The sequence below is a fragment of the Apus apus genome, chromosome 16 (assembly GCF_020740795.1).
Source record: "Apus apus isolate bApuApu2 chromosome 16, bApuApu2.pri.cur, whole genome shotgun sequence".
In the NCBI taxonomy this organism is placed as follows: Eukaryota; Metazoa; Chordata; class Aves; order Apodiformes; family Apodidae; genus Apus; species Apus apus.
Genome location: NC_067297.1, coordinates 3,957,043 through 3,982,066, shown reverse-complemented (window position 1 = coordinate 3,982,066; position 25,024 = coordinate 3,957,043). Strand labels below are relative to the sequence as shown.

The following is a 25,024-nucleotide window of genomic DNA, read 5'->3' as shown; positions in this document are numbered from 1 at the left end:
CGCCGCCGGGCCTGGGAAGCGGCGGGCGCTGCCCAATGAGAAGCGCGGCCCGCCCTGATTGACAGGCAGCGGGTAGCCAATGGCGTGAGAGGGGAGAGCCCCGCGGCTCGCTGTGATTGGCCTTGAGGTGCGGTATAAAAGGAGGTGGGCCCGCCCTCCGGCCTTTCTTTCCCGGAGCCCTCGCGGAGGTGGGTGCGCGGCGCCGCGGCTGCCCGGGCCGGGCCGGGCCGGGCCGGGCTGGGCCGGGCTGGGGGTGTAGCCGGGCTGTACCCGGCACGGGTCCGGCGTGTGCTGCGGGCCCTGGGCCCGGCCAGGCTGCGGGCGTGGAGCGCAGAGCCTCGGGGCAGGGAAGGGCGCGGGCCCGCCTGAGTCGCGTTTCTTCCGGCAGGTCCCAGCTCGTCTTTAAACCCACCGGGCGATCCTTGGAGCACCGCTGCGATGCCCAGGGAAGACAGGGCTACGTGGAAATCCAACTATTTTCTGAAAATCATCGTGAGTGTCGGCGAGGCTCGGAGGGCCCAGGCCCACCCCTGAGGCCCGGCCCTAGTGGAGCGCAGCAGCCGCTTGGGCTGCGGGGGCGTTCCCGGCCCACGGGGAGCGGCCCTGGGGCGGCGGGAATCGGCCTGGCATGGCTGTGGGTTGGCTTTTTCAAAAAAAGAGATGAGATGCCGTAAATTGGCTGGTTGAGGAGTGATTATATGGCAATAGGAAGAGGTTAAAACAGTCCAGATCAGGCCGGTTTTAAGGCTACTCTGAGAATTTTGTGTGGCAGTTAGAGAAATCACTTGTTAATAAATGTAACCAGATTTGTCGAGTGAAAGGGGCAGCCCTGTGGTGCACCCGGTGTCAGCTAGAGCTGAGCACTGTCAGACTTAGGATTTTGTTTGTAGGTTTTAGCATATCGAGGCTTTAGTTCTGTGCACTGGTCCAGATTTCTGTGTATAGTTACAGTCTTTTTCTTGCTATAGCAACTCCTGGATGATTACCCAAAATGTTTCATTGTGGGAGCAGACAATGTGGGGTCCAAGCAGATGCAGCAGATCCGCATGTCCCTGCGTGGGAAGGCTGTGGTGCTGATGGGCAAGAACACCATGATGCGCAAAGCTATCCGTGGTCACCTGGAGAATAACCCTGCCTTGGAAAAGTGAGTGTTCTGCTGGATCCTCGGTCTGGGAGGAACAGACGTTGTTTGAGAAACAGAACTGAAGGTCTTCATCTTTTCCTTCAGGCTGCTGCCTCACATCCGTGGGAATGTGGGCTTTGTCTTCACCAAGGAGGATCTGACTGAGATCCGGGACATGCTGCTGGCTAACAAGGTAGGGCAGATCAGCCCATCCCGTGTCTTTGGGCTGGCAGATAGGGAAGTAAAAATAAAACTGGGCTTTCATGGGGAATACTTCATGATTAGGAGTCCTGAGGGGTTGGGAGCTAGGCTCCTGCAGCCTTAGCCAACTGCTCAAGTTCAACTTCTGTCTCATTTGTTTGTGCCTGGGTGCTGTCCATCCTGGAGAAACACTTCAGGAGGGAGCTGATGCCTCCTCACCAGATGTGAAGTGAGCATCCCTTCAGCTTCTGCTTTCCTCTCTCCCCAGGTGCCAGCAGCTGCTCGTGCTGGTGCTATTGCTCCTTGTGATGTGACCGTGCCGGCCCAAAACACTGGTCTTGGACCTGAGAAGACCTCATTTTTCCAGGCCTTGGGCATCACCACGAAGATTTCCAGAGGGACCATTGAAATTCTGGTTAGTGTGCAGTGTGCTGCTGTTGTTGGAGCTCTTCCTTCACTGGGGGGCCCCAATTGTGGCAGTTGAGAGAGCTGTGAAGATCAAAGCTCAGTGCTGAGATACTCTTTATCAGCAGTGGATCAGAGTGTCCTCAAATTGTGGAGCTGAACATAGAGCCTGTTTATGTGTTTCTTCAGTTCCATCTGTTGCCACTGGAAATCTGGATCTGTGCCCTGTTTCATCACTGTGTCTGAATTTCTTTGTGGGTCCTGGGCTCTTCCTGTGGGGTTCACTCCTTTTCCCCTTATTTCCTCAGAGCGATGTGCAGCTCATCAAGACTGGAGACAAAGTGGGTGCCAGCGAAGCCACCCTGCTGAACATGCTGAACATCTCCCCCTTCTCCTTCGGGCTGGTGATCCAGCAGGTCTTTGACAATGGCAGCATTTACAATCCTGAAGTGCTGGACATCACCGAGGAGACCTTGCACAAGCGCTTCCTGGAGGTGAGTGCCCCAGCTCTGTTCCAGCTCTGTGCTGGGGCAGCCAGCACTGCCCCAGAGTGAAGAACCACCTCTGGTGTTCTCCACTGGGTCCTGCACAGCCAGTTCTCCCCAGCGCCCTGCAGAAACTGTCAGGCATTACCTACTGAAGGCTTTTTGATCTAAAGCTACTTAAGAAAGTGTTGGAGGCTGTTAAAATCCTCATTCCCCTGGAGCTGTGGTACTTGCACGATGTCCCTCATTATGTTGGCTGAGCAGAAAGGTGCCATCACCTGCTGTGGTTTCTAGTCCAGGTTGTTCCTCAGAGCACAGACCCACGAGTCTCTCTCCTCACAGGGTGTCCGAAACGTGGCCAGCGTGTGTCTGCAGATTGGGTACCCGACTGTGGCCTCCGTGCCCCACTCCATCATCAACGGGTACAAGCGGGTCCTGGCGGTGGCTGTGGAGACCGACTACACCTTCCCCCTGGCTGAAAAGGTGAGGGCTGAGGGGTCTGCTGCCCAGCAGGGGCACTCGGAGCACTTCCACAGAACACCTGGCGTGTCACCTGGGTTGAAAGGGCTCAGACCTGCCCGCGTGTGAGGGACCTGCCCTGAGAAGGGGTGCTGGCTCCCATGTGTTGTGTGAATGGCAGGAGGAAGCTGGGGGCCCTGGGCTCCTCCCTGGGGCTGTTAGAGTTGAGTGTAGCTGAAATGTGTGGCAGTGATGAGTACACCTGTTTGGCTTCTGCCTAGAAAGGTTGGACCAGATGACCCTTCAGCTCCCTTCCAACCTGCCATTCTGGCAAGCTGCAAGTGTTGCCTTAATGACTAAAGGTTCAGTCCTTCAAAGTGTTTCGTTTCCTTTCGGTTTACAATTTCCCCCTCCCTTCTGCAGGTGAAGGCCTTCCTGGCAGACCCCTCTGCTTTTGTGGCAGCCCTGCCCGTGGTGGCCGAGGCAGCTGCTCCTGCTGCCGCCGCCGCTGCTGCTCCAGCCAAGGAGGCGGCCAAGGAGGAGTCCGAGGAGTCCGACGAGGACATGGGCTTTGGTCTGTTTGACTAACAGCAGCCGCCGCCTGTCTGTCTGTGTCAGAGTGGAAGAAATAAAAACCTATTTACATCTTCACGTGCGCCCGCATCCGTGGTGTGGCCCCTGCATCAGCGGGGGCTTGGGGAGGGTCTGATCCCCAGGCTGCCCGGTGTGGCAGAGCCCGCTGCTCCTCAGGGCCGGCCCTCCCGCCCGCTGCACTCGAGGCCTCGCCCGGCAGCGTGTCCGGGCTCTCCCGCTCCCTGCTGGGGCCGGTCCCGCCGTGCCCGGGGCCCGGGGCTCCGCGCGGCTCCGGCCGGACCAGGCCGCAGGGCCGTCGCCATGGAGACGGGTCCGTCCCGGCGGGCTCCGCGCGCGGCCCGCGCCGGAAGTCGCTATCACTTCCGAGGGCTCCGGCAGCGCCATGGCGGCCGACACGCAGGTAAGTGCGGGCCGGGCCCGCGGGGCGCGGGGAGGAACCGGCCGGTGCCGCCGCTGCCGCCCCGCTCGCTCCGCTGCCCCCGCGGCCCCTCTGTGGCGCGCGGCCCGGCGGGACGTGGCGCCGTCCCGGGGCGGGCGGGCCGGGGCGGCGCTGCCGCTGAGGCGCCTGAGGGGGAGGCCGCAGCGGCGCCGCGTTCCCGCCCTCGCTCCCTGAGCGGCTGCCGGGGGCGGCCGCGGCCTGCAGAGAAACGGGAGAGCGGCTGAGGTGAGTTCCCCATAAACCACCGGCCGCGTCCCGTGCGCGCTGCCGGGCCTGCCCCCGGCCCGGCGGGCCCGCGGCTGCCCGGAGCCCCGTCCCGAGAGGGAGCCCGAGCCGTGTCCCCGGCTCCGGGCTGCAGCCGCTCCCGGCCTGCCTGGGAATGCCGAGTGCTCCCCGGTGAGCTTCATCCTGCAGCTTGGTGCGCCCGGTTGGGCTGCTCCCAAGGCAAAGCCCAGTCTCGTGAGGGTCAGGTTCTTACTGGTACAAATACTGAGTGTGTTCCCTGCACTTGTTTGCAGGAGCGTTGTTTGTCTTCTGGCTGTGTAATGTGTGTACATGTACCTCCTAATAAAAAGCAAAGGGGTGCAGTCTGTCCTGGCAGCTCTTTTCTGGAGAGTACGAGTCCCAGATGTGCCATTTGTGTGAGTCACTGAACTGCTTGGGCAGTCCTGTGGTGTTATACATGATTTATATTTTCATTTTCTAGACTGTTGGGATAATTCTAATACGTTTTTCATGTCTGTACACCTTCCTGTTCATGATTATGCAGCATGAGTAAGTGCAGCTTGGTTTGAGTTTGCACATGATGAACTCATGTAATTGAAAGGTCTGAGGGCAGACGAGCTCGTTAATGGAGGCTTGTTCTGTCAGTTCAGCTGGGAACAGGGATGTTGGTTGTTGTCCCTGTGTCAATCCCTACCTGGGTGTCCAGAGCCCCACTTTCAGCCCATTTCTGAGGAGAGTTCAGAGTGTGAGTTGGTCAGAGGGCCAGGGAAGGCGTAGGTGGCCTCTCAATCCCAGGTATCCACTGCTCAGGATTATCCTTCCTGCCTGTCAGCAAAAAACCTTCCCTGGGAGCAGCACTGAGAAGGCCAGAGGCAGTTGCTGTTTCTCAGTTGCCAGGTTTCCTGTGCTTAAGAAAAGACTTGTGGCAAAACTGGTGTGGAATTTTGCCTGAAGAGGGAATGAACCAAGTTTTGATGAGCTTCTAAAGGCGTGTTTATTTCCTGCCCTTCCTAAAGCTGCTGCTGATTGTTATGATACAAAGTTGCTTGTTTTAAGAGCTGAATTTTAAAAGCCTTTCCTGGAGAGCTGTGGTTTGTTTTATGGAAGGGCAGAAAACCTGTAAGTGCAGACCTGGCTGAGCCCTGTTCAGCCCATGTGAAGTCTTTTATCCTGCAGGAGTTGGAAATGGTTTCAGTCCTTCCAGAAACTGGTTGCTGAGATCTTCAACTTCTTTCTGGTCTTTTCAGACAGTGTATCTCACCCTCTGGTGCCACTTGAAAATGGAAACAAAGTATTTACAGGGGTTAAATTCGGTGAAGGGCTGGCAGATCCAGGCACACGGTGGCACAGGAGTAAGAAAGCATTCCTTGTGTGAGGAGATTTGGGCTTTGCCTGGATAACCTTGGGTGCTGCTGATAGTGCACAGGAGTTTGCCAGCCAGGCACAACCTTTTGTCACCTGGAGAGTCCAGTTCACAAAATCTCTGCATTGTGTGGGTTAATTCTGGAAAAGACTCAAGGCTGAGGGGTTTATTGTTTTACTGGAAGTTATGGAATTTCACAGATCCTGTCAGCCTGGAACCACAGCTGGTTTCTCAGAACACACAGGTGCAGCGAGACCTGGGTGATCTGCAGTGGGAATCCCCCTTGGGGGCTGCCTGGGCTTTAGGAGATAATGCACACTGAAAGTACCTTGGCATTCTAAAGTGTGTTTTTTGGGGTGCTTTTAAAGGTCCTGTACTTGAGGCAATTGATGTTACCTCTTGCTCTGTCCTGCTTCTAGAGGAATAAGTGTGTCTTGCAGAGCGCGTGTGCCGTGACAGGGCCGCAGGGTAACAGCCAGAGCCCAGGCACCCCCCAGGCGTGAGCTTCATCTTGTGTGCTGTGCAGTGACCCTCTCCCCAGCTGATAAGACTGTCACATTTGGTCACTGACAGGTCGTGTGGTGGCAGGTGACATGTTCTGCCCACCCCTAGTGTTGTCTTCTGTGCAGCCTGATGTGTTTTCCTCTCCGTGGTTTCAGATTTCTGACACGCTGAAGCGGTTTGCAGTGAAAGTAACCACACCCAGCGTGAAGGAACGGAGAGAGATCCTCAGTGAGCTGGGAAAATGCATTTCTGGGAAAGGTAAAAGCTTTGGGGGTCTGTTCAAGTGACCAGGGTGGAGAAGAATGTGAAAATATTTCCTTTCAAAGGCTGTGTGAAACTTGTGAGGTAGTTTTCTGAAGCAGGGGCCTGGCAGGGTGTCTGCGCTTCCCCACAGCATTGATTTTAAGGATGGGTTTTGTAGGTAACACAGCTCTCCAGTTGCTAGTATGGGTGCTTTTCCAGTTAGTGGTGCATATTTATTTGTAGAGAGAGGGGTAGTATGAAAGATTGCTTTCATAAAACTGTTGAAAAAAATTGAAACAGGTTTTTGTTTCTCTCGTGGATCGCTGGGGAATCACGTGTTCCGATTTTGCCCTTATTTAAAAAAATATGCCTAAAACATATAAAAAGAGAGAACTCTGACTAAGATCCTTGCAAACAATGTCATAGATGTGGAGGGGCTGTGAGCAGTTCCCTGCTTTCAGTTGTGAAGTGAATGATCTTCATGTGAAAGATCAAGAGTGCAGTGATTGATGAAGAAATGTTATGAAACACAATGTGTTACAGATCTCCCAGAGGGTGCAGTGAAAGGCCTTTGCAAACTCTTCTGCCTTACCCTGCATCGATACCGGTGAGTAAACTGCTGTGGAAAGGCTGAGTTATTGAATCTGTCAGTATTTATGAATTTATTGAACTGATATGGATCATCTGGAAATGTTAGCTTGCAGTGTCACAGGTGCACATGACAGTGAAAAAATGCCATCTAGTAATCAGGCTCTCCATGTTTGGCATTAAAAAGTTTTACAGCACTTACCTTGTGTCTTATTGGTGATTTTTAAATTAAAACTTCGATCCTGTGGTTCATTTGGCAAGAATGGATGCTTGTGTCCTTGTGAAGCAAGACTAAGGTGTCTTTTAGACACTTTTAGAGTGGGTTTTGTTGTGGCCTGTTGTAGAGAAGTTGTTCAGAAGCTGTTTCATTCTGCACCCTGCTGGGGAGCCTTCCCCATAACTTCTTTTGGTTGAGGAAGAGAATGGAGCTTTCTGCCAGAAACTTCTCTTCTTGGAACAGCAAGGATTAAATGTTTATTAGCTCGACTGCTGAAATGAAAAAGCAGAGCCCTTTGTGTGGTGCAAGTGTAGTACAGTATGTGTGATGTTGGCAGGCTTTGGAATGTTCACAGGGCTGTGGTTTTCATTCCAGCGATGCAGCCTCCCGCAGAGCCCTGCAGCTGGCGCTGCAGCAGCTCGCAGAGTCCCAGCCAGAGGCAACAGCAAAAAACCTTCTGCAGTCACTTCAGTCTTCAGGAATCGGCAGCAAGGCTGGAGTTCCCAGGTGCTGGAGGAGTTGCTTTATGTGGAAGCAGTTCTGGGGTGCTGGTAGTTGCTTTTGTGTGCAGAATGATTCTTCTGCTACTGCTTGTCTAAAACATCTTGGTGGTGTTGCTGGTGTATTTGGTCTTTGTTACAGTTTTGCCATTCTTAACCTTCAAGTCATAGAATTGAATCACAGACTGGTTTGGGTTGGAAAGGACCTTAAAGGTGATTTAGTTCCAATCCCCCTGCATGGGCAGGAACACCTCCCACAATACCAGATTGCTCCAAGCCCCATCCAACCTGCCCTTGAACACTTCCAGGGAGGAGACATCCACAGCTTCCCTGGGCAACCTGGGCCAGGGTCTCACCACCCTCATAGTGAATAATTTTCTTCTAGATCTCCACTCTCTCAGTTTTAATCTGTTACCCCATGTCCTCTCACTGCATACTGGAGAGATAAGGAATAAACTTCTTTATCAAGAAATAGTCTCCAAAACAATTAGGAAGGACAATTTCCTTGCCCATTTGGTGTTCAGTTGGTGGAATTCAAGACCTCATCATAGATAGGAAGATAATGAAATCTGAAGCTGAATAATGCTGCTGTGCTATTGTGGTAGCATCTGGGAACACCAGTGGTCCCGAAAGGTGACTTAGGATATTGTTCAGCTGAATCAGGCCACAGAGTGCTGTCCTGCACTGCCTCCATGGCTGAATGGAAGTGTGGCTTTTAGAAGAGTATCTGTTGTTGGTTTAAAGACTTCCAGTGATATGACACTCTGCCTTCAGCCACAGGACCTGGCCTTGTGCACAAGGACATTTCCTACATTCTTTCACTTTGAGGGAGAGATGAAAATGGGGTGAAGATCCTGAGGGAGCTGCGAGGTGGGATGTGTTACCTGGAGTGGAGGGAGGAGGGGAGAGTTAGCAGAAACCAGAGTTGAGTAGTGTGCCAGTAGGGAAGGTGAGCTGGGAAGCTCTTGACATTAAAGATCAGCAGCAGTTGAGAAATCTTGAGTCACTTTGGTCTTTCTTCTACTAAGGTTTTTCATTCGCAGCAGGCAAAATTTAGCCTCTTTTGTGCCATTCAGAAGTCCTAAGTGTTAAGCAGGAGCTGGAACACACAGCTTAGGAGTAGGTTTTTCCCTTAAATGCTAAGACTTGAGCTATATTTTTCTGATAAAATTGCCTCACTGTTAAGGTGGTGTTTTCACTTGGGCAGAGATGAGTCTGTTACGGACTAATAGGTGCAAGTTCCACACTGAGAGCTGTAGGTTTACCTCCTTCTCCTGTTCGTACAACAGCAAGAGCAGTGGATCTGCAGCTCTGCTGGCCCTCTCCTGGACATGCCTGCTTGTACGCACAGTGTTTCCAACACCTGACAAGAGACAGGGAGAAACATGGAAAAAACTGGTAGGTTCTTTTTGGTTTGCAGAAATACCCATTTGTTGATAAGAACTTAAATATTTCTAATGTCTTTTAAGTTGCTGAGACATTGCAAGTAATTCTGAATGCAACTGATAATATCATGTTAAAATCCAGGTTTATGTGACAATCTTTTGCTTTCTGGTATATTTTGATCCCTCCTATTCTGCTGGAGAAAGCAGAGGGTGTAAAAGCTTGAGAGTGGGGCAGTCTTGTACCTGTGCAGATCTGCTCTGCATACTGTGGTATGTCCCAGTGTTTCTAGACTAGGTGTGCAGTCTGCAGCATGGCATGAGTTCCTTGTGCCCCCCTTGAAGTATTTGCATGTGATATCCTGTCATAAAGTGTCCAGTACCTTTTTACTTTCTTTTCCCTTACTTTCACAACCTGAACCTGCAACCATGTTCATGGCACCTTGGAATATAGTTGGGACACTATATAAAAAGAGGTGTAACATGACATAAATTGCTGTTTTAGAAGTCAGAGTTTCCTGAACTATTATACATGGTTCTGCAAAGTGGTGTGTGTGGGATGCGAACAATGGCAGCTTATTGGAAGAACTTACATGACCTGATGACTTTTTCTCAAGCAGAGTCAGCTAATCATTGGTATCTGACATGCCTTGTTGGGTATGAGCTCTCTGAGGAGCAGGTGCATAAAGGTTTTCTTGCCTGTTTCCCTTGGCAGGTGGAGGTTCAGTGCTTGCTCCTTTTGGAAGTCCTGGGAGGTTCTCATAAGCAGGCAGTGGATGGGGCCATGAAGAAATTGAACAGGCTATGGAAGGAGGTGAAGTGTACCTTACATGACCTTATTCCCTAGCTGTTCTTAGTTCTGTTGAGTTAATGTGCCTTGCTCTCTTCCTCTTCAGAACCAAGATCTGGTGGATCAGTACCTCTCTGTCATTCTTGGTCTGGAACCAAACCAGAGTTATGCTGCAATGCTGGGACTTCTGGTGCAGTTTTGCACAGCCCAGAAAGAGATGGATATTATTAAAGGATACAAGGTAAATGTGTCATACTGGGTTTGGTTTTTTTTGATCATACATTGTGTCACTTCTCATGGAGAAGGACACTGAACAGGTGTCTCAGTGAGGCTGGTACTTTGCGTCTGCCCTTGGCTTCATTATCTGTCAATTCAGGAGTCATGCATTTCTGACTGAAACCTTGGGTGGGGCTATAGAGGAGGTGCCAGGTGTGTGACTTTTTGCTGTGGCCTGTGCATTTTATGTGTATGGCCAACACAGGGCACTGACCTCTGCTTGACTGGCTTCAGTGAAGATGGAAGCAAAGGGGCTGCCTTGTGGATAGGGCTGCCTTCCAGAGGGGGATGAGGAGGGGCGTGAAGTCTGGCTTCCCAGTGGTGTGTTTGGAGTTGTGTGTAGGTTGTGATGTGCCTCTAATCTGCTGCTTCTGCTTGTTCAGAGTGCTCTTCTGGATTTCTACTTGAAGACCATCCTTATGAGCAAGACAAAGCCTCAGAAGCATGTGCTGGTGAGCTGTCCTGTCACAGGTGGTTGTGCTTTTGTCCTGTGCAGTGTCCCCTGCTGTGCTGAGCGCTGTGCTCCCTTTGCAGGACAGCTGCTCCCCGCTCCTGCGGTACACGTCTCACGCTGAGTTCAAGGACTTAGTTTTGCCAACTCTGCAGAAGTCCCTGCTGCGGAGCCCTGAGAATGTCATTGAAAGTGAGTCTGTTATCTCTCCTTGTTGCTCTGTCAAAGAGCACGAGCAGTTGTTCTGGGAGGTCTAGAGCTGCTGGGGAGTGTGTCTGTCTCTCTGGACTGTGCTTTCGGTCCTGTGAGCGCATGCAGTAGGATTGTCTGGCATCTAAGGGTTGGATGTGGAGAAGCAACATTTGTGGTGTGATCTCAAGTGTCTGAGTATGTGATAACTACTGTTTGCACTGGGGACAGAATTTCACAGCTGAGTGCTAAGAATAATCCTGCATTAATCTGTTCATTGGGAATCAATTTCAGTGTTTTTTCTTCCTACTCCTTACTGACCCTGTCTGCTCTTTGTGTGAACTGTGGGAAAGGGGATATAAAAAGCTAAAAGCAGTTACTTAACAAAATGTAATATGCCATTATCTCTTCTGCCTTCAGCAATCTCTTGCTTGCTGGTATCTGTGAACCTGGATCTCAGCCAGTATGCTCTGGACATTGTGAAAGGACTGGCCAGTAAGTACTCTGACTTCTGGAGGGATGATGAATTCAGAATAAAGCTTTCTTCCAACTCTCTGGCGGTACCTTTTAACAGTGTGATTACGGGTGAAGAGGTTGTTTTATGTGGGAGGGAGCGCGGTGCTGTATCTTGCATCTGGAATAGTTCACGTGACAGTTCTAGAAGCAGAGTCAAGCCACATGAAAAGAAAGCCATGTCATTGACTTGCTGATTTTACACAGTTTGTTGTAAGGAGTTTTTAGCTTGTGCATTATTTTCTAGGTCATCTGAAATCCAACAGTGTGCAGCTGATGGATGAAGCAGTTGTGGCATTAAAGAACCTGGCTCGGCAGTGCAGTGATCCCTCGGCTGTGGAGTCTCTGGGCAGACACCTGTTTGCCATCTTGGGGGGTGAGTAAGTTGTAGGATAAGGAGTGGAGATGAATAAAGGTTTGCTGGCTTCAGGCAGTTTTGTGTATTGTATTTTCTGTTGCCTTTAGCTGTCTGTATGGTAGAGGTGACTCAGCCTGGGTTGGGGGTAACAGGGCAAGCTTCTGTATTTTTAGGGAAGATTCTTGCTGTAGCATGTAGCTGTTGTCTGCAAGTCAACATCACCCATTTGTTTCTTGTTGGCAGGCTCAGAAGGGAAGCTGACAGTTGTTGCTCAGAAGATGAGTGTCCTTTCAGGTGAGGATCCTAGAAGAGGTGTGGAAATTCAGCAGAAGGCTGAGTGAAAGGGCTCTGTACTGCAGCCCTTAGGATTCCTCGTATGTCATTCCAAATTGGCTGTGGCTAATGTCATAGGGGGTGTGGGATACCATGTACTAGTTCTTGACTTTCTATTCAAAGGAAATAATTGGCTGGTGGACTAAAATGTTTCATGCAAGGAAGAAGATGACTGTATTCTGGGTAAGAATGAAGGCAGAGGTCCTGCAGTATAGGTACCTGGTGGTTGTGACATCTAGATGAAGTTGTGAGAGAGAGATGTCAGTGCAAGGATTGAAATGTGAAGGGTTGTTCTGGATTGTTTTTGGATTTTGCAGCAAGTGTTGGTAGTTTGGGAACTGATGGGGGAATTCTGTCCTTTCAGGGATTGGCAGCCTCAGCCACCATGCAGTTTCTGGATCATCTAGCCAAGCTCTGAGTGGAACTATGGCTGAGCTTTTCATCCCTTTCCTGCAGCAAGAAGGTGAGATCTCTTATCTTTGTTCTGGGTTAGCTAAGGTCCTTTCTTCTTGAGCAGGTTTTTCATATGACCTGTTATTCAAGATAAATCTGGATTCCCACCTGTTGTGTTATAAAAATCCATTGCCCTGTTTGATGAGCAGCCCCATGGAGACAGTGCTGTGTCTCAGAAGCGTGTGTTCTTTTCCTGCCTCCTCCTGACATTGTTACCCAGTTTCTTTTTTATCTTCCTGTGTTTTAAGCAATTGCTGCACTGACATAAGCTCTGTTTCTTCCTAGTCCACGAGGGCACCCTGGTTCATGCAGTCTCTGTCCTGGCTCTTTGGTGTGCTCGGTTCACCACAGAAGTTCCTAAGAAGCTGGTAGAATGGCTAAAGAAAGCCTTCAGCCTCAAAACCTCTACTTCTGCTGTGAGACATGCCTACCTGCAGTCCATGCTAGCCTCTTTCAAAGGTAAAACTGTGCAGTCTCTTGACTGTGTAGCTTAAGAGAAAATAATCAACTTTTGTACTTCCTGGTAAAAGTAGATAGCTGTGTGAATTAAGAAAGATTTTTTTTTTTTTTTAAAGACAGTATCTGTTCATTGACCTCCTTTGTGTTTCTCTTTAAAGTCTTTTCCCTTCAAGCCTCCAAAGATGGTATATCTTCTTGTACAGCTGGCATCACTGCCCATCGTGCCATCTTTTTGTATGCCCCCAGAGTAATTTTTGGTTGCTTTATTTTTGTCTTTCACTTGAATTGTAAGGTTTTTAGCACAAGGACTATGGTTTTGGTTTATGTAGCACCCAGCAACACTGGTATCCTGGTCTGTGGCTTTAGTTCTTTGAATCTTAAAAACAAAAAAAAACACACAAAAAAATTAAAATTAATGTGTTTGAAATTAGTATCTTCTAAACTTATGGTGACCCTTTTGACATTTGCTTCTGTTGGTCCAGTGCTCTTTAACTTCAGCATTTGATCTGCACGTCAGCAGATGATATCTTGTGCTTTTATGTGAGGTCTCCCTTTCTCTTTGATGCAGGGTGGATCAAAAGGATAGTAATGCCTTTGCTTAAGAGGCTCATAACTCAATCTGTTGTACAGGTTCAGTGGATGAGCCATCACTTGCTCAATATGAATACAAGTGAAAGCATAATTCTACAGTTTTATATTGTGGCTACCAGGGATTTCTGTGTATCATAGGGCTGAAAAAACAACTCTAGATGTCTCAGGATGGTGGTCCTTTCAGGCATATCAGTATGGCAAGCCTGAAGCTGCTCATGATTGCCACAGGCAAAGCTGTCTTCAAAGGATCAGGGCCAGAAGCATTCATATTCCAAAATCATTTACTCAGCACTGCAGTGCTGACTGCTATTTCTTTGGCCCACCCGCTGAAGCAGCCAACTGGGACATAAGGAAAATAAAGATTCTGCTCCTACAATTTTATAGTTTAAACACTACCTGTGCATATTTGGCATAGAAAATCAGAAGATCTTTTGTTTCCTTTTTCAGTATTGTGTGTGAGATGTGGCTTCTGGAAATACCAGGAGCACCTAGCTCAGTTTATGTGGTTCTAGACCAGTGGGATTCCTTGACTTGTGACTGTTTGAAGTGGAGCAGATGGTTGTAGCTTGCCAGGAATTTACTTTCACTCTCTTAGGGGAGCAATGTTTGAAGTCAGGCTTCCTGTGAGTTGAACCAATTCCTTTAATGTAGCTGAATTCCTATTTTCTTTTGCATCTCCGAAACAGAAAATTCATATTGAGATGGGACTATTTTATCTGTGAGCAAGGGACTAAAGAGGTTCTGAGCTAGCTTTTCCTAACTAAAGATTAATTACAGTAGTAATTGGCAAATACTCTGGTAGATGCAGTTTTCCCAGTGTGTGTCTGGTGTCTGGTTTGTTTCCTTCTCCCATGACAATAAAAGAACATTGAGACCTTGTGGTGAAAAACTGAAGGACCATGTTGTTTTGTAATGTGTGTCTTACTGTCTCCTCAGGTGACACTTTATTACAGGGAATGGACTTGCTGCCAATGCTGATCCAGACAGTAGAAAAAGCAGCATCTCAAAGTACTCAGGTTCCCCTGGTGACGGAAGGAGTTGCTGCAGCTCTGTTGATCTGCAGGATGTCTGTCATCGAGGGACAAGCTGGTACGTTCACAAACATCTAGTAGAGCCCAGTGTAAACAAGTTCTGAAGGTTAATGCTTTTTATTGACACAGTGCATGAGATACTGTTCCTTAATCTGTGTATTGATTCTGCACAGAGAATCACTGTCCTTTTGTAAACTAGGGGAAGATTTATTCCCATCTCTCTCAGTTATGCCAATGAAGAATTCTTGCTCTTCTGTGGCTTTGCAAATTCCAGTTTCCATTATCTTAGGGCAATATTCCTCTGTGTCCTGGCACGGAACATTCACCCTGACCTTACAGGTTAGGACTGGACCGATGCATTAAAATTATTACTTGCTTGTTGTTTATGTACTGTTTTTACAAACCATCTTTGGAAAGCCTGAGGACTGAAATTCTATCTTCTGCTGGAGGATATTATAAGAACTGTCTGAGTTCATATATCTGCCAGGGTCAAAAATGCAGGCGTGCTCTGTCTTATTAAAAGCAACATTGCAGTTTCCTCCTTTCTTGCATGTTTAGGAAGGGTTGCCCTGTGAAAGATTAAGGTGAAATAGACTTTACATTTCACAAGTGTAAGTCAGAGAAATACATTTTTTTTTCAGCAGGTGTTTTTTGGGCGTGCTCAGAGTTCTGAATGAGAGAGGTGAGAGGCTTTATAACTGAAGACAAGTAAAGCTAGAAATAACTGGAGTGATTTTAGGAGGCAGAGCTCTAGTGTATTTTATGTATGCTAGTGAGTTTTGACTCATTTTGAAACATCCTTGATAGAAATCTGTTATTTTCCTGTCAGAGTCTAAGCTGAGTGGTTTCTGGCAGCTAATTCTGGATGAGAAAAAACAAATTTTTACATCTGAGAAGTTCTTGCAGTCTGCATCAGAGGAAGGTAAATTATCAGTTATTTCTTGTTCAAATGCTGTTTAAGTCTATTACTTAGTACTTACAAGAGCTACTGTTGCTATTAGCCCTGTTCTGTCATCCTTGGAGGATCCAATTTCAGATTAAAATTAACAATGTGCTCTTCCAGAAGTACATCAAGACTAATTGTAGTCTGAATTCAGCAATCCATTAATTTATTTCTAATCAACCTGAGTTATCAAACATTTATAATTCTGTATCTGTATATTCTGTGAAAGTCTTTCCTGTACAAAATGTGTCTGTGGTGTTCCAAGATTATAAGTAAATATTTGCAGCCAATCTAAGGGATGTGGAGAAGCCTAAAATTAAGAGGAAGATGGGAAAAAGTAAGAGTGCTGGAGAAGAAAACATGTAGGTGAAAATCTTTAGATATATGAGGGAAGAGTAATATCAGATGGGAAATCAATTGGGTTATAAATTAGTCTATCTGTGCTTTGTTTTGTTCTCTTGTGTTTAAAGATTAATTGAAAAAAGTTAATGGAATAAGCCCTACAAAAACCATTACTGACTACTTTAAAACTGAAAGTTTTGAAAATGAGTTAATTAATCATTTTTCTGAAATGAATTAATTTGCCTTTGTTACTAAGCTTTGAAGAAGTAAAGTTTGATACATGGGAAAGAGCATCATTTCTCCTGTGCTTGATGTGATCCCTGTTTGCTGAAGGTGTTGTGTATATCCATTCATTTCCCTTCCCAAGTCTGCAAATGTTGCTCCCTTGTGATATTGTCTCCAAAATGTAGTGCTGATATTTTGAGAGTAAATATTGCCATGATTTGTTATTGGTTGTTTAAGCAAAATCATCCAGCTGACATGCTTAACATCCCCAAACTATCTGTGCCTTGAATGTCACAAGTCCCCCCTACCTTAGTTCCTGTGAGTTATAACACACCCCATGTTTCAGGGCTTTCTGCTCCTCCTTTTATGCTGTAGTTAAACACTGATAAACAATCCAAAGGGCCTGGTTGAAGCCACAAGATGTTGTGGGGTAAAATACCAAGGCTGCTATTCAAATAGCACTGTGCACTTGTGTGTGAGTCCAGTAGAGGTTTTACTGTCACTGAAGACATTTCTGCAGTTCTTAGGAATTAGCAGAGGTGATGCAGGAGAATTGTGGGTAGCATTTGGCTTGCTCTGTTGACTTGGGCAAAAATAGGTCACACACAGTGGTCAGGAAAATTCTGCTGAGATCCAGCTGACAACCTTGCTATGAAATCATGGTTCTGTTTCCAGCCTTGGCACATCTGAATCAGATTTGCCGCTAGCTTCACTGAGAAGATTATACAGAGGCTTAGTTTGAGTAGCTATTTCAGTGCATCCCACTTGTTGTTTGTTTGTTTTCAGGTAAAAAAAATAATCTGTTTCCTGATGAAGTCTCATGCTATTTTAAATATTTGTCTTTTCCCACAGCCCTGTGTACAGTGCTGCAGCTGACAGAGCGGCTCCTCTTGGACCACGCGCAGCGTCTGCCTGACAGCAAAGTCCAGTATGTAGAGGGCTCTTGCTGCCACCCCTCTGTGTCTGACCCCCTGTGCTCCTGAGGGCAGTGGAGAGGGTGGGCTTGGGACTTGGCACAAGGCCTTGAACTCTGTGCTGTTGTGTCCAGCGGGCTTGCAGAGCTGTCTCCTTTGCTCACCCTGCTTCTCGCCCCGTTCCCAGGCAGTACCACCGCGCCATTGTTGCGGTGCTGCTGAGCCGGACCTGGCACGTGCGCAGGCAGGCCCATCAGACGGTTAAGAAGCTCTTGTCCTCTCTGGGAGGGTACAAACTGGCCTATGGGCTCTTGGAGGAGCTGAAAGTGGTTCTTGGTTCTCATAAGGTAAGTAGTCAAGAAGCCTAAGCTCTGTTTAGCTAGTTTTTTTGTATGCTGCCAGTCACCTCCCTGTCCTAGAACTGCTGTTAGGACTGACATGCAGCCTAGTGGGAAGATGAGTCAGTTCCAGCTGTATGATCTCCTGGAATGCCACTTGTTACCAGATTACTGCATATTAGTGTCTGTGGTGTGCCCAGTCTTCCCTATATACACAGGGCACATACTCAGATTTTTTTCAGAAGGAAGTTGTGGTTTTCCATGTCTTTCTGTTATTTTAATCCAAAATCTTCCCTGCTTGAAGACCAAGTGCTTGGCTTCCTGTTTTGGTTCTTTGGCCCTGGCTAATAGCTCAGGCTGCCTATTTAAAACAAATGTAATAGAAATACTTTAGTAGCAACTATTATTAAACAGAAAAAGAAAATTAAAAAGGAAACAATGAGTGCTAATATTCTGGGATGTGCTGCTAAGCCAGTGCCATGTCAAGTTATGTAATAGATGAAGTTGCATTAATTAGGTACCAAGGCTGAGACTTTGTAAATAGTCTTCCCATGTCACAGGAGTACTTCATTCAGGTAGTATCTGAAAAGGTACTGGGTAAAATTAGATTGCAGAAGTTGAGCATACTATTCCCAGCCAGCTGGTTCAACCTTTTCCTAAGTTCTCTTTGCCAGAAATGCTCATTTTAGTTTTACTTCACCCCTGCTTGCCAAATCTGGTATAGATCTCCATTCTTAATCTTTCTGGCACTGTCATCTCTGTGCTTCAGTTCTAATCATTTTTTCTTTCCTTTGGAAACCTCAGTTTGTTGGTACTGACAGAGGGAGCTGATTGTTGCTGTTCAGTGTGGTGTTACTGTGGGGAAGTGTGCTTGGGGCTCAGGAAGGCTTCATGTGGTGTGGTAACCACAAGTTGTCCACTCAGGTTCTGCCTCATGAGGTTCTGGTGATGGAGTCGGGAGAGCTGTCGGAGCTAGGAAAGACATACATTCATCCCCGTGTCCTTCATGAGGCACTTTGTGTCATCTCAAGTGTGGCAGGGCTTGATGTGGATTCCTTTGAGCCAGAAAGGCTGGCTCTGGAGATGCTGCTGGTGAGCCACCATCCATCTGTGGGTAAGTGAAAGGATAAGACCCCTCTCACGGCCAATGTATGGATTCTTTGTCTTACTTTGTTGTTTCATTGTGTTGGCAGTCAGCTTCATACTTATGCTCATTTTTTCTTCATGCTAGTGGCAGTACAGCCAGGTCTCTGGCCAGCCCTCCTTGTCAAGATGAAGATAGATCCCAAGGAGTTCATTACCAAACACCTGGATGACATATTGCCCAGGATCACTGCCTACACTCCAGAGAACCAGGTGATGAACTTCTGCTTTCCATGCATTAGTTTTGGGAGATACTTTGGAACAGAGCAGTTTTCTGGAGGGGTTAAGTACTAACTGCTCTGTAAGGGAGGAGAGCTACCTCAAAGGTGTGGAGAAGGCAAGTTCAAAGAGAACATCTCTAATGAAAAGGAGCTGGGATTTAAGGGGGGAAAAGTATGTACCAACAACCCAGTGGAATTCTATGTAAGATTCAAGTACCTACTGGACAAAGAACTGGGAATTAGAACAAAACATGAGCTGCCTCAACAGGGCATGTTTTTTTAGACAAGTTCAAGGAATACTGATAATAATGTTTTTTTCCTTTGTTTTCTTGATAGTCATCCATGAATGCAGTGGGATCTCTCTCTCTGCTGTCACCTGGTCGGGTGCTCCCACAGCTCATCAGCACTATCTTGGCATCAATGGAAAATCCAGCTCTGTGCCAGGTTACTCGAGAGGAATTTGCCATCATGAAGACACCAGAGGGAGAACTGTATGACAAATCTATAATACAGAGGTAAGACTTTATGATTTCTTTTCTCTGATTGTCAGATGCTCTTTCTGGACAGGAGCTCCTGCATCAGTGAGCCTGGATCTTAGTCCAGAGCAGTGCTGATTCTGTTATCTGCTTTTCCTTCTCAGTGCTCAACAGGATAGTATGAAAAAGGCTAACATGAAGAGGGAGAACAAAGCTTATTCCTTCAAGGAACAGATCATTGAGCTGGAGCTGAAGGAGGTGAGTTGATGGGAACAGGAGAACCAACCTGGTGTCAGAACCTTCACTACTATCTCATGTTTTGTTGTGTGGCTTCTGGCATGTGTGTGTACACTGTTGGGAAAAAAATCTCTGGAATTCTTTTGAATACCAATATGTTGTTTTCTCTTACACCTGTATGTATCAGGTTTTTTTCTCTTCTGTCTGTATTTGATAGAATCATAGAATAGTTTGGCTTGGAAGGGGCCCTAAAGATCATCTAGTTCCAACCCCCTTGCATGGGCAGGGATTTGTATCAATGTATGTGGTATGCTACTTGTTTGTGAGTGTGCTCACTAGTTGGTAATACCTGGTTTTTCTCTTTATCTCTTGTTCCATGTATTTAATGTCACTTTTTCAGTAGGTAGTGTTAAATAGGTGCTTCCATCTTGTAAGACAGCCAGCAGTTCTGTTCAGTCTGGCCAGAGCAATGGATGTAGGTGGGGGGGAAGAGTTTGGTCAAAGGAAGAAAACATACCAGGTTGGCTGGAGCATTATTTTATTAACAGTTGGTGTCTGTTTGCTCTGGGGAGGATGACATGCCCATCCACTGTGGAAAGAACTGGATGGCTCTTTCTAGCAAGATCAAGTAATCTGTGACCAGTTTAAACCTGGGAGAAATTGATGTTGTGCTGCTGCTGGGACACTGCAGTGTTGTTAAGCTGCTGATTTCCATTGTGTGTCTTCACTGGAGAGGCAGGCTTGGAAGAAAAATTTTACAGTGTTTTAAAAGTAAATTGTGAAAAAAAAACAACGTGTCCAACTTTCTTCTCAGTCTCATTGAGGAGGTGGTGTTAATAGCTCCTGCATAATGATGTCCATGGCTCTCTACTGCAGGAAATAAAGAAGAAGAAAGGGATAAAGGATGAGGTGCAACTGACTAGCAAGCAGAAGGAGCTGATGCATGCACAGCTGGAAAGGGAGTCTCAAATAAGAAAACGGCTGAAGGAGGTAAGTTTTGATGGTCCTTTTTGACAGCTCTGCAGCTACCATGACCCAAATAGTTTTGATAAAATGAAAATGGAGTACCATAGAGAATATTTGGCAATAATCTATTTGTTTATTTCATTAGAAATCAAGTTCAACAACTTGATTGTTTTCCCAATGGAGTTCTTGTGGATAACCTTTTGAATTGTTTCTCTTACAGCTTGATAATGAGCTGGAAACAGCCCTAGGACTCCTGGATACTGTTATAAAGAGAAAGCCTCCTGGTCTAACTCAGTACATCCCTGGTCTTGTTAGTTCCTTCTTGCCACTTTTTCAATCACCTTTGGCTGCTCCAAGGATCAAGAAGCCTTTTCTTTCCTTAGCTTCCTGTGTCATGCCTGCTCGACTGAAAACCTTTGGTTAGTATTTGCAGTTGCTATTTAAAGGCAGGGTGCACTTTTTTATGGCAGTGTGGTGAAAATCCTTTCTCTTACAAGCTATGGATCAAAACTGTGCAACAAAACCCGCCCTGAAATGGTGCTTAGGGAGATGACTGTGACTTCCCAGAGCTCCTGCTGCTGAATAGACCTAGGTCTGAAGACATGGAGTTGTCTGGTCATTGTGACCACCTCTCAGAAGCAGTTGGTCACCATGGGGCTTGGGGGTTTTTCAGTCAAGAAATGTTTGAGTCTAATCCTCTCATGGCTTCTTTGTTCTCTCATGCCAGGCACTTTGGTGAGCCACGTGACCTTGCGCCTGATGAAACCTGAATGTGAATTAGATGAATCCTGGTGTCAGGAAGAGCTGCCCACTGCTCTGAACAGAGTTGTTAGCTTGCTGCATGCCCACACCATTCCTAGCAGAACAGGCAAGGGAGAGCCAGGTAAAAATCTTGTAGATCCCTCTGACACCCACCACCTCAGCAATAACTCTGGTTTTGCTGGTTTTTGTAATGGTTTATAGGTTGGACTTCACTTTTTTGATCAGATAAATCTTCATTGACATGAAAAACCTTAAGGGTGTTTTTTGTGTGTGTGTGTGCTGGTGGTAGCAGAAATCATCTAACAAGTGTAAGTGTATAAATGATATAACAGTATTTTTTCTTAAAATGGTTCATACAGAAATAATAGCAGTGAAATTAAGGCTCAACTTTGCCAAGGACAGTTCCTGCTTTTCAACACTACTTAGCATAAGTGATTCAGTGAGACTAAGTGGAAAGACAAAACAATTGCTTGTTATCTATGATCTCAGCAGTGAAGTGCCTGTGGCCTCTGCTTGTTTGCTCTGTAGTGCTGCAGTTCATGAATATTTCATTCTGGCACGCTTGTAGAAGCAGCAGTTCTTTCCCACTCTGTAACATGAAGGGAAGCACCAATATTTATACAGTGCAAGAATATGATCTGGGTTAAAATGAACCTTTTTATTTTTTTTCCCCACTGGTTTAGTTTAGATCACTTCCAGATTCTACTTTTATCTCTACATTGAAGATAATAGATTCATAGAATCATCAAGGTGGGAAAAGACCTTCTGGATCATGTCCAGCTGTCCTCCCTACAACCTCTAACTACTAGTACAGAAGAGGAAGGTTAGGTCTGCTGCCTTTGGAGGCAGACATGGCTGAGGCTGTCCTTAAGCACCTGGTGTGCTGTAGATAGAGGTGGTTCATCATCTAGCTTGATCAGAACCTGCTGAAGTGGATGGTTTGCAATTTTTTAAAGGAAATGTAGGATTCTGTTTGGACCCTTACCCCAGTAGTTCAGTTATTCTCTTACTGTCTGTTGCCAGTCAGATCCACAGTGATGTGGATCACTCCTCACAGCTGAGAAGTAGCAATTGACCGTGGTGAGCACCACTTCAGTGATGAACATCTTGATAACAACTCAGTGTCTCCACTGGATAGTTTGTTTCCATAGTAATTGCAAATTCACTAACATTTGAATCAGTGTTCAGGCTTATTTCCAGAAAGTAGTGGAAGTATTTGCAACCCTCCTTCTTCAGGATTTCCTACAGTTAAATTAATATTAAATTAATATCTGATTATTTTTCCCCGACTTCTCTTGTAAGTGGAAGTAGGATCCGTGTTGGACAAGTCAATTTACATTCTCAAAGATTTTTCTTCAAAGTTCCTTGTAGTCTTACAATATTATTTAACAGAGGATAGTTTTTTAGGTTACCATGTGACTTAAGAGAGACCATACTTCTTTATAATGTGGATGATGGAATTTATTATTCATTGCTGAAATGCCAAGACACATTTTATAATCTTTCTTATTGGTCGATACCAGCTACTGTGTTAATAGAGCATTTATCTTCTCTGATAAAGCTTTCTTCCTTCTGCTGCATATAGAGGGACAGTTTCTTAAGCTTAAAAATACCTGGCCCTTGATTAAAAAAAAAAAAAAAAAGCATAAGAGCAAACAGATACAGATCCCACATCAGAAATGCAGGGGCTGTTACCTAAGCTGTTCATGTCAAATAGTGAGGAGCTCACAGGGTATTTAATATTTCTCCCCTGAACTACTTTTGCAGTACCCATGCCCTACATAAGCTGACTAATACTGCAGTACTGGAGCTGCAGAGCTCTTCGTCTTCCTCTTAGGAGTTTAAAATCTTTCTCTGACAGCTCAGGATGTAGAAAGCAAATATTTTCCCTAGGTGTCTAGTGCTTGAAGTTTACCTGGACTAGCCAAAGGACTGCAAGAAGCATTTCTGTACCATGGCCAAGCCCCTGTGAGAAGGAAGGATCAAAACCTTTAACAACAGGAATCCAAAAGGTTTAATTTTTTTAAAGGGGGGCAGGGAGGAGACTTGCATCAGAGTTAGAGGAACTTCATTCTCAGGAACATTCTCAAGCTGCAGACTGGAATGAGAGGTTAAGTTGGTAGGAAGTGTTTAAAGGCCATATAGTTGGCACACGGGCCCCTACTTTGGGACAGATGAACTTTAAAAGTGGTTTAGTTAAATTGTATCAGATCCCTGTGTGGATTTTTGCTGCTCAGGAGTATAATTGACCTTATTTTTTTTTTTCCCCAGCTTTGTTTTCATTCTCAGTGTACACACAATCTTAATACACTTTAAAGTTTTTATTTCAATATTGGTTGTGTGATGGATTTGATTACCTCTTGCCCACAAATATTTCCAGGATAGGCAAAGCCTCAGCTTTGTCTTTGTTTTTCCTCTTCTGTCTGATTGTTTTTCTTTTTCACAGGTGCTGCCCCCTTATCAGCTCCAGCATTTTCCTTAGTCTTTCCTCTCCTAAAGACTGTTATGACTGAGACACCTCATGACAGTGAAGACAAGGAGGAGTTTCTGGTCAAGATTCTGCAGATCCTCACAGTCCATGCTCAGCTGAGATCATCAGCAAATGGCCAGACTTTGCTGGTGGATGAGGTGAGAGCTGGGGGGATTAGATGACCTCCTTCAGCGGTTGCTCAGATGAGTTGTGTGGGAACAAACAGCTAATGTGTAAACTGGACAAAACAGATTAATTCTACAAGTTAAAGTGCACAATGTGAGATTGTTTTGTGTCACAGGCTTTGGTTACCTGTCCATCTCTAGATTTTGGTTGTGATTTTTATAAGGAGTGTCATACACAGGTAAGGTACTTTGGAGTCACAGGACATAAGGCTGTTTCTCCTCTGCCTTTTTCCCCCCAACCCTTCAGAATGGCCCAGAGTTGCTGCCCCGGAGGGACATGCTGGTTCTGCTGACCAGGGTGATAGGAACGGGTTCTCCACGATTGCAGGTGAGTCCTTGGCTTCATAACCACAGTCAGGATTCTGCCTAAGCTTCATCAGCATCTAACTGACAGAAATACACTCACCTGGATTAAGTCTCTGAGGCTGGTGGTTGATGTGTTACCAATTTTATCCTATGTTTATGGTGTTCTTCTTGGGATACAAGTGCCTTTATCTTTTTTTTTTCCTGTGGATCTTATTGCACCAAACATGTTCTTCAGTTTCGATCAGTAACATTTTACTCCTTTGCTAAGGCCTGCTCTGTCAAGGAAGTTGACACTCCCCTGAGTGTTTGTTCTAAGGGGTGAGATGACAGAAAGGTCAATAACAAGGAGGCAAAGGGTTGGACAGAGCTCTTCAGTTCTTGTTTTTACCACAAGCCCTTGTCACTGTTCTTTGAGAGCACTCACCCCCCACCCTGTGCTTGCTTTGACCAAACACACAGAAGCAGAAGACAGTGGTGGAATCTCTAATACTTCCTCGTGGAATTATAGGTATTGGCTTCCAATGCCCTGACCACCCTGTGCACAAGCAGCAGCGGGGAGGATGGCTGTGCCTACGCAGAGCAGGAGGAGGTTGATGTGCTTCTTCAGGCCCTGCAGTCTCCATGCATGAATGTTCGAGATGCAGCTCTCAGGGTAGGTGGGAATCACTCAGTTCCTTCCTCTTTTAAGTGGTGAATCTTCTCCCACACTGATGAGGAGAGGCTTTAGCTGTGATGTCTCTTTGAGCAGTGTGTCTGCAGGATGAGGCAGTAGCTACTGAACAATAAAGCTTTAAGTGTAATGCTCTTTGTGCTAGATTTATGGTGCAGAAAGGAGTATTCTGGGTGTACCCACACTTTTGTTACAACAGGTGTAATTCCATCAACACCTTCTATTGACAACTGCATAGAGCTTAGTCTGAAAGAGAGAAGCTGTGAAAAAATTGCTATGTCTGTATTTGGTACAGTGCTTTTGGAAAGCTTCAAGCTTGGTTGCTTCTGAGAACATGAAAAAGAAATTAAAAAACCAGGCAGCTTTGTTTTCTTTGCCATGGAACAGATTTCATCTTAGTTCACCTGAGCTGGCTTGTCTGTACTTAGGAGCAGAAAAGACTGTAGTCACCAGCACACTACTGGGTGCCCAGTTGCCTCTGCAGCCTGCACAGGGAACACTGCCCTAGAGTTTCACCATCTCACCTATTAGCAACAGACAGTCCTTGATAAATACTGGCAGTGTGCTGCCCCAGCAAACGTGAATGGGGACAGCTCCCACCACTGAGAGAGTGACTTGGCAAAGGTTTGAAGTGTTTTAAAGTATTTTGTTTAT

The 25,024-nt window shown here is 46.4% G+C and overlaps 2 protein-coding genes across 3 annotated transcripts in view; both read left to right on the top strand.

Annotated features, from left to right (window-relative positions):
• The first annotated feature begins 149 nt into the window (after nucleotides 1–149).
• On the top strand, nucleotides 150–3,324 carry RPLP0 (ribosomal protein lateral stalk subunit P0). Its single transcript, XM_051633942.1, has 8 exons — nucleotides 150–188; nucleotides 389–492; nucleotides 969–1,144; nucleotides 1,229–1,316; nucleotides 1,593–1,739; nucleotides 2,038–2,223; nucleotides 2,557–2,697; nucleotides 3,097–3,324. Exons 2-8 carry the CDS (start codon nucleotides 439–441, stop codon nucleotides 3,259–3,261), a joined length of 957 nt encoding a protein of 318 aa, XP_051489902.1. The 5' UTR covers nucleotides 150–188; nucleotides 389–438; the 3' UTR covers nucleotides 3,262–3,324.
• Nucleotides 3,325–3,590: 266 nt separating this feature from the next.
• The window catches only part of GCN1 (GCN1 activator of EIF2AK4), a 41,945-nt gene continuing 20,511 nt past the window's right edge, over nucleotides 3,591–25,024 (top strand). For both annotated transcript variants that reach the window (XM_051633888.1, XM_051633887.1), the window contains exons 1-28: nucleotides 3,591–3,667; nucleotides 5,954–6,056; nucleotides 6,585–6,648; nucleotides 7,222–7,353; nucleotides 8,636–8,744; nucleotides 9,444–9,542; nucleotides 9,625–9,759; nucleotides 10,178–10,246; nucleotides 10,329–10,437; nucleotides 10,855–10,929; nucleotides 11,195–11,323; nucleotides 11,549–11,599; nucleotides 12,003–12,101; nucleotides 12,377–12,550; nucleotides 14,078–14,230; nucleotides 15,002–15,094; nucleotides 16,535–16,610; nucleotides 16,784–16,943; nucleotides 17,859–18,048; nucleotides 18,166–18,290; nucleotides 18,635–18,813; nucleotides 18,939–19,032; nucleotides 19,888–20,001; nucleotides 20,198–20,396; nucleotides 20,705–20,860; nucleotides 23,186–23,367; nucleotides 23,642–23,722; nucleotides 24,209–24,352. In XM_051633888.1, coding sequence (XP_051489848.1) covers nucleotides 3,650–3,667; nucleotides 5,954–6,056; nucleotides 6,585–6,648; nucleotides 7,222–7,353; nucleotides 8,636–8,744; nucleotides 9,444–9,542; nucleotides 9,625–9,759; nucleotides 10,178–10,246; nucleotides 10,329–10,437; nucleotides 10,855–10,929; nucleotides 11,195–11,323; nucleotides 11,549–11,599; nucleotides 12,003–12,101; nucleotides 12,377–12,550; nucleotides 14,078–14,230; nucleotides 15,002–15,094; nucleotides 16,535–16,610; nucleotides 16,784–16,943; nucleotides 17,859–18,048; nucleotides 18,166–18,290; nucleotides 18,635–18,813; nucleotides 18,939–19,032; nucleotides 19,888–20,001; nucleotides 20,198–20,396; nucleotides 20,705–20,860; nucleotides 23,186–23,367; nucleotides 23,642–23,722; nucleotides 24,209–24,352 — 3,312 coding nt within the window. In that variant the 5' untranslated portion in view covers nucleotides 3,591–3,649. The remainder of the gene's footprint in view (nucleotides 3,668–5,953; nucleotides 6,057–6,584; nucleotides 6,649–7,221; nucleotides 7,354–8,635; nucleotides 8,745–9,443; nucleotides 9,543–9,624; nucleotides 9,760–10,177; nucleotides 10,247–10,328; nucleotides 10,438–10,854; nucleotides 10,930–11,194; nucleotides 11,324–11,548; nucleotides 11,600–12,002; nucleotides 12,102–12,376; nucleotides 12,551–14,077; nucleotides 14,231–15,001; nucleotides 15,095–16,534; nucleotides 16,611–16,783; nucleotides 16,944–17,858; nucleotides 18,049–18,165; nucleotides 18,291–18,634; nucleotides 18,814–18,938; nucleotides 19,033–19,887; nucleotides 20,002–20,197; nucleotides 20,397–20,704; nucleotides 20,861–23,185; nucleotides 23,368–23,641; nucleotides 23,723–24,208; nucleotides 24,353–25,024) is intronic.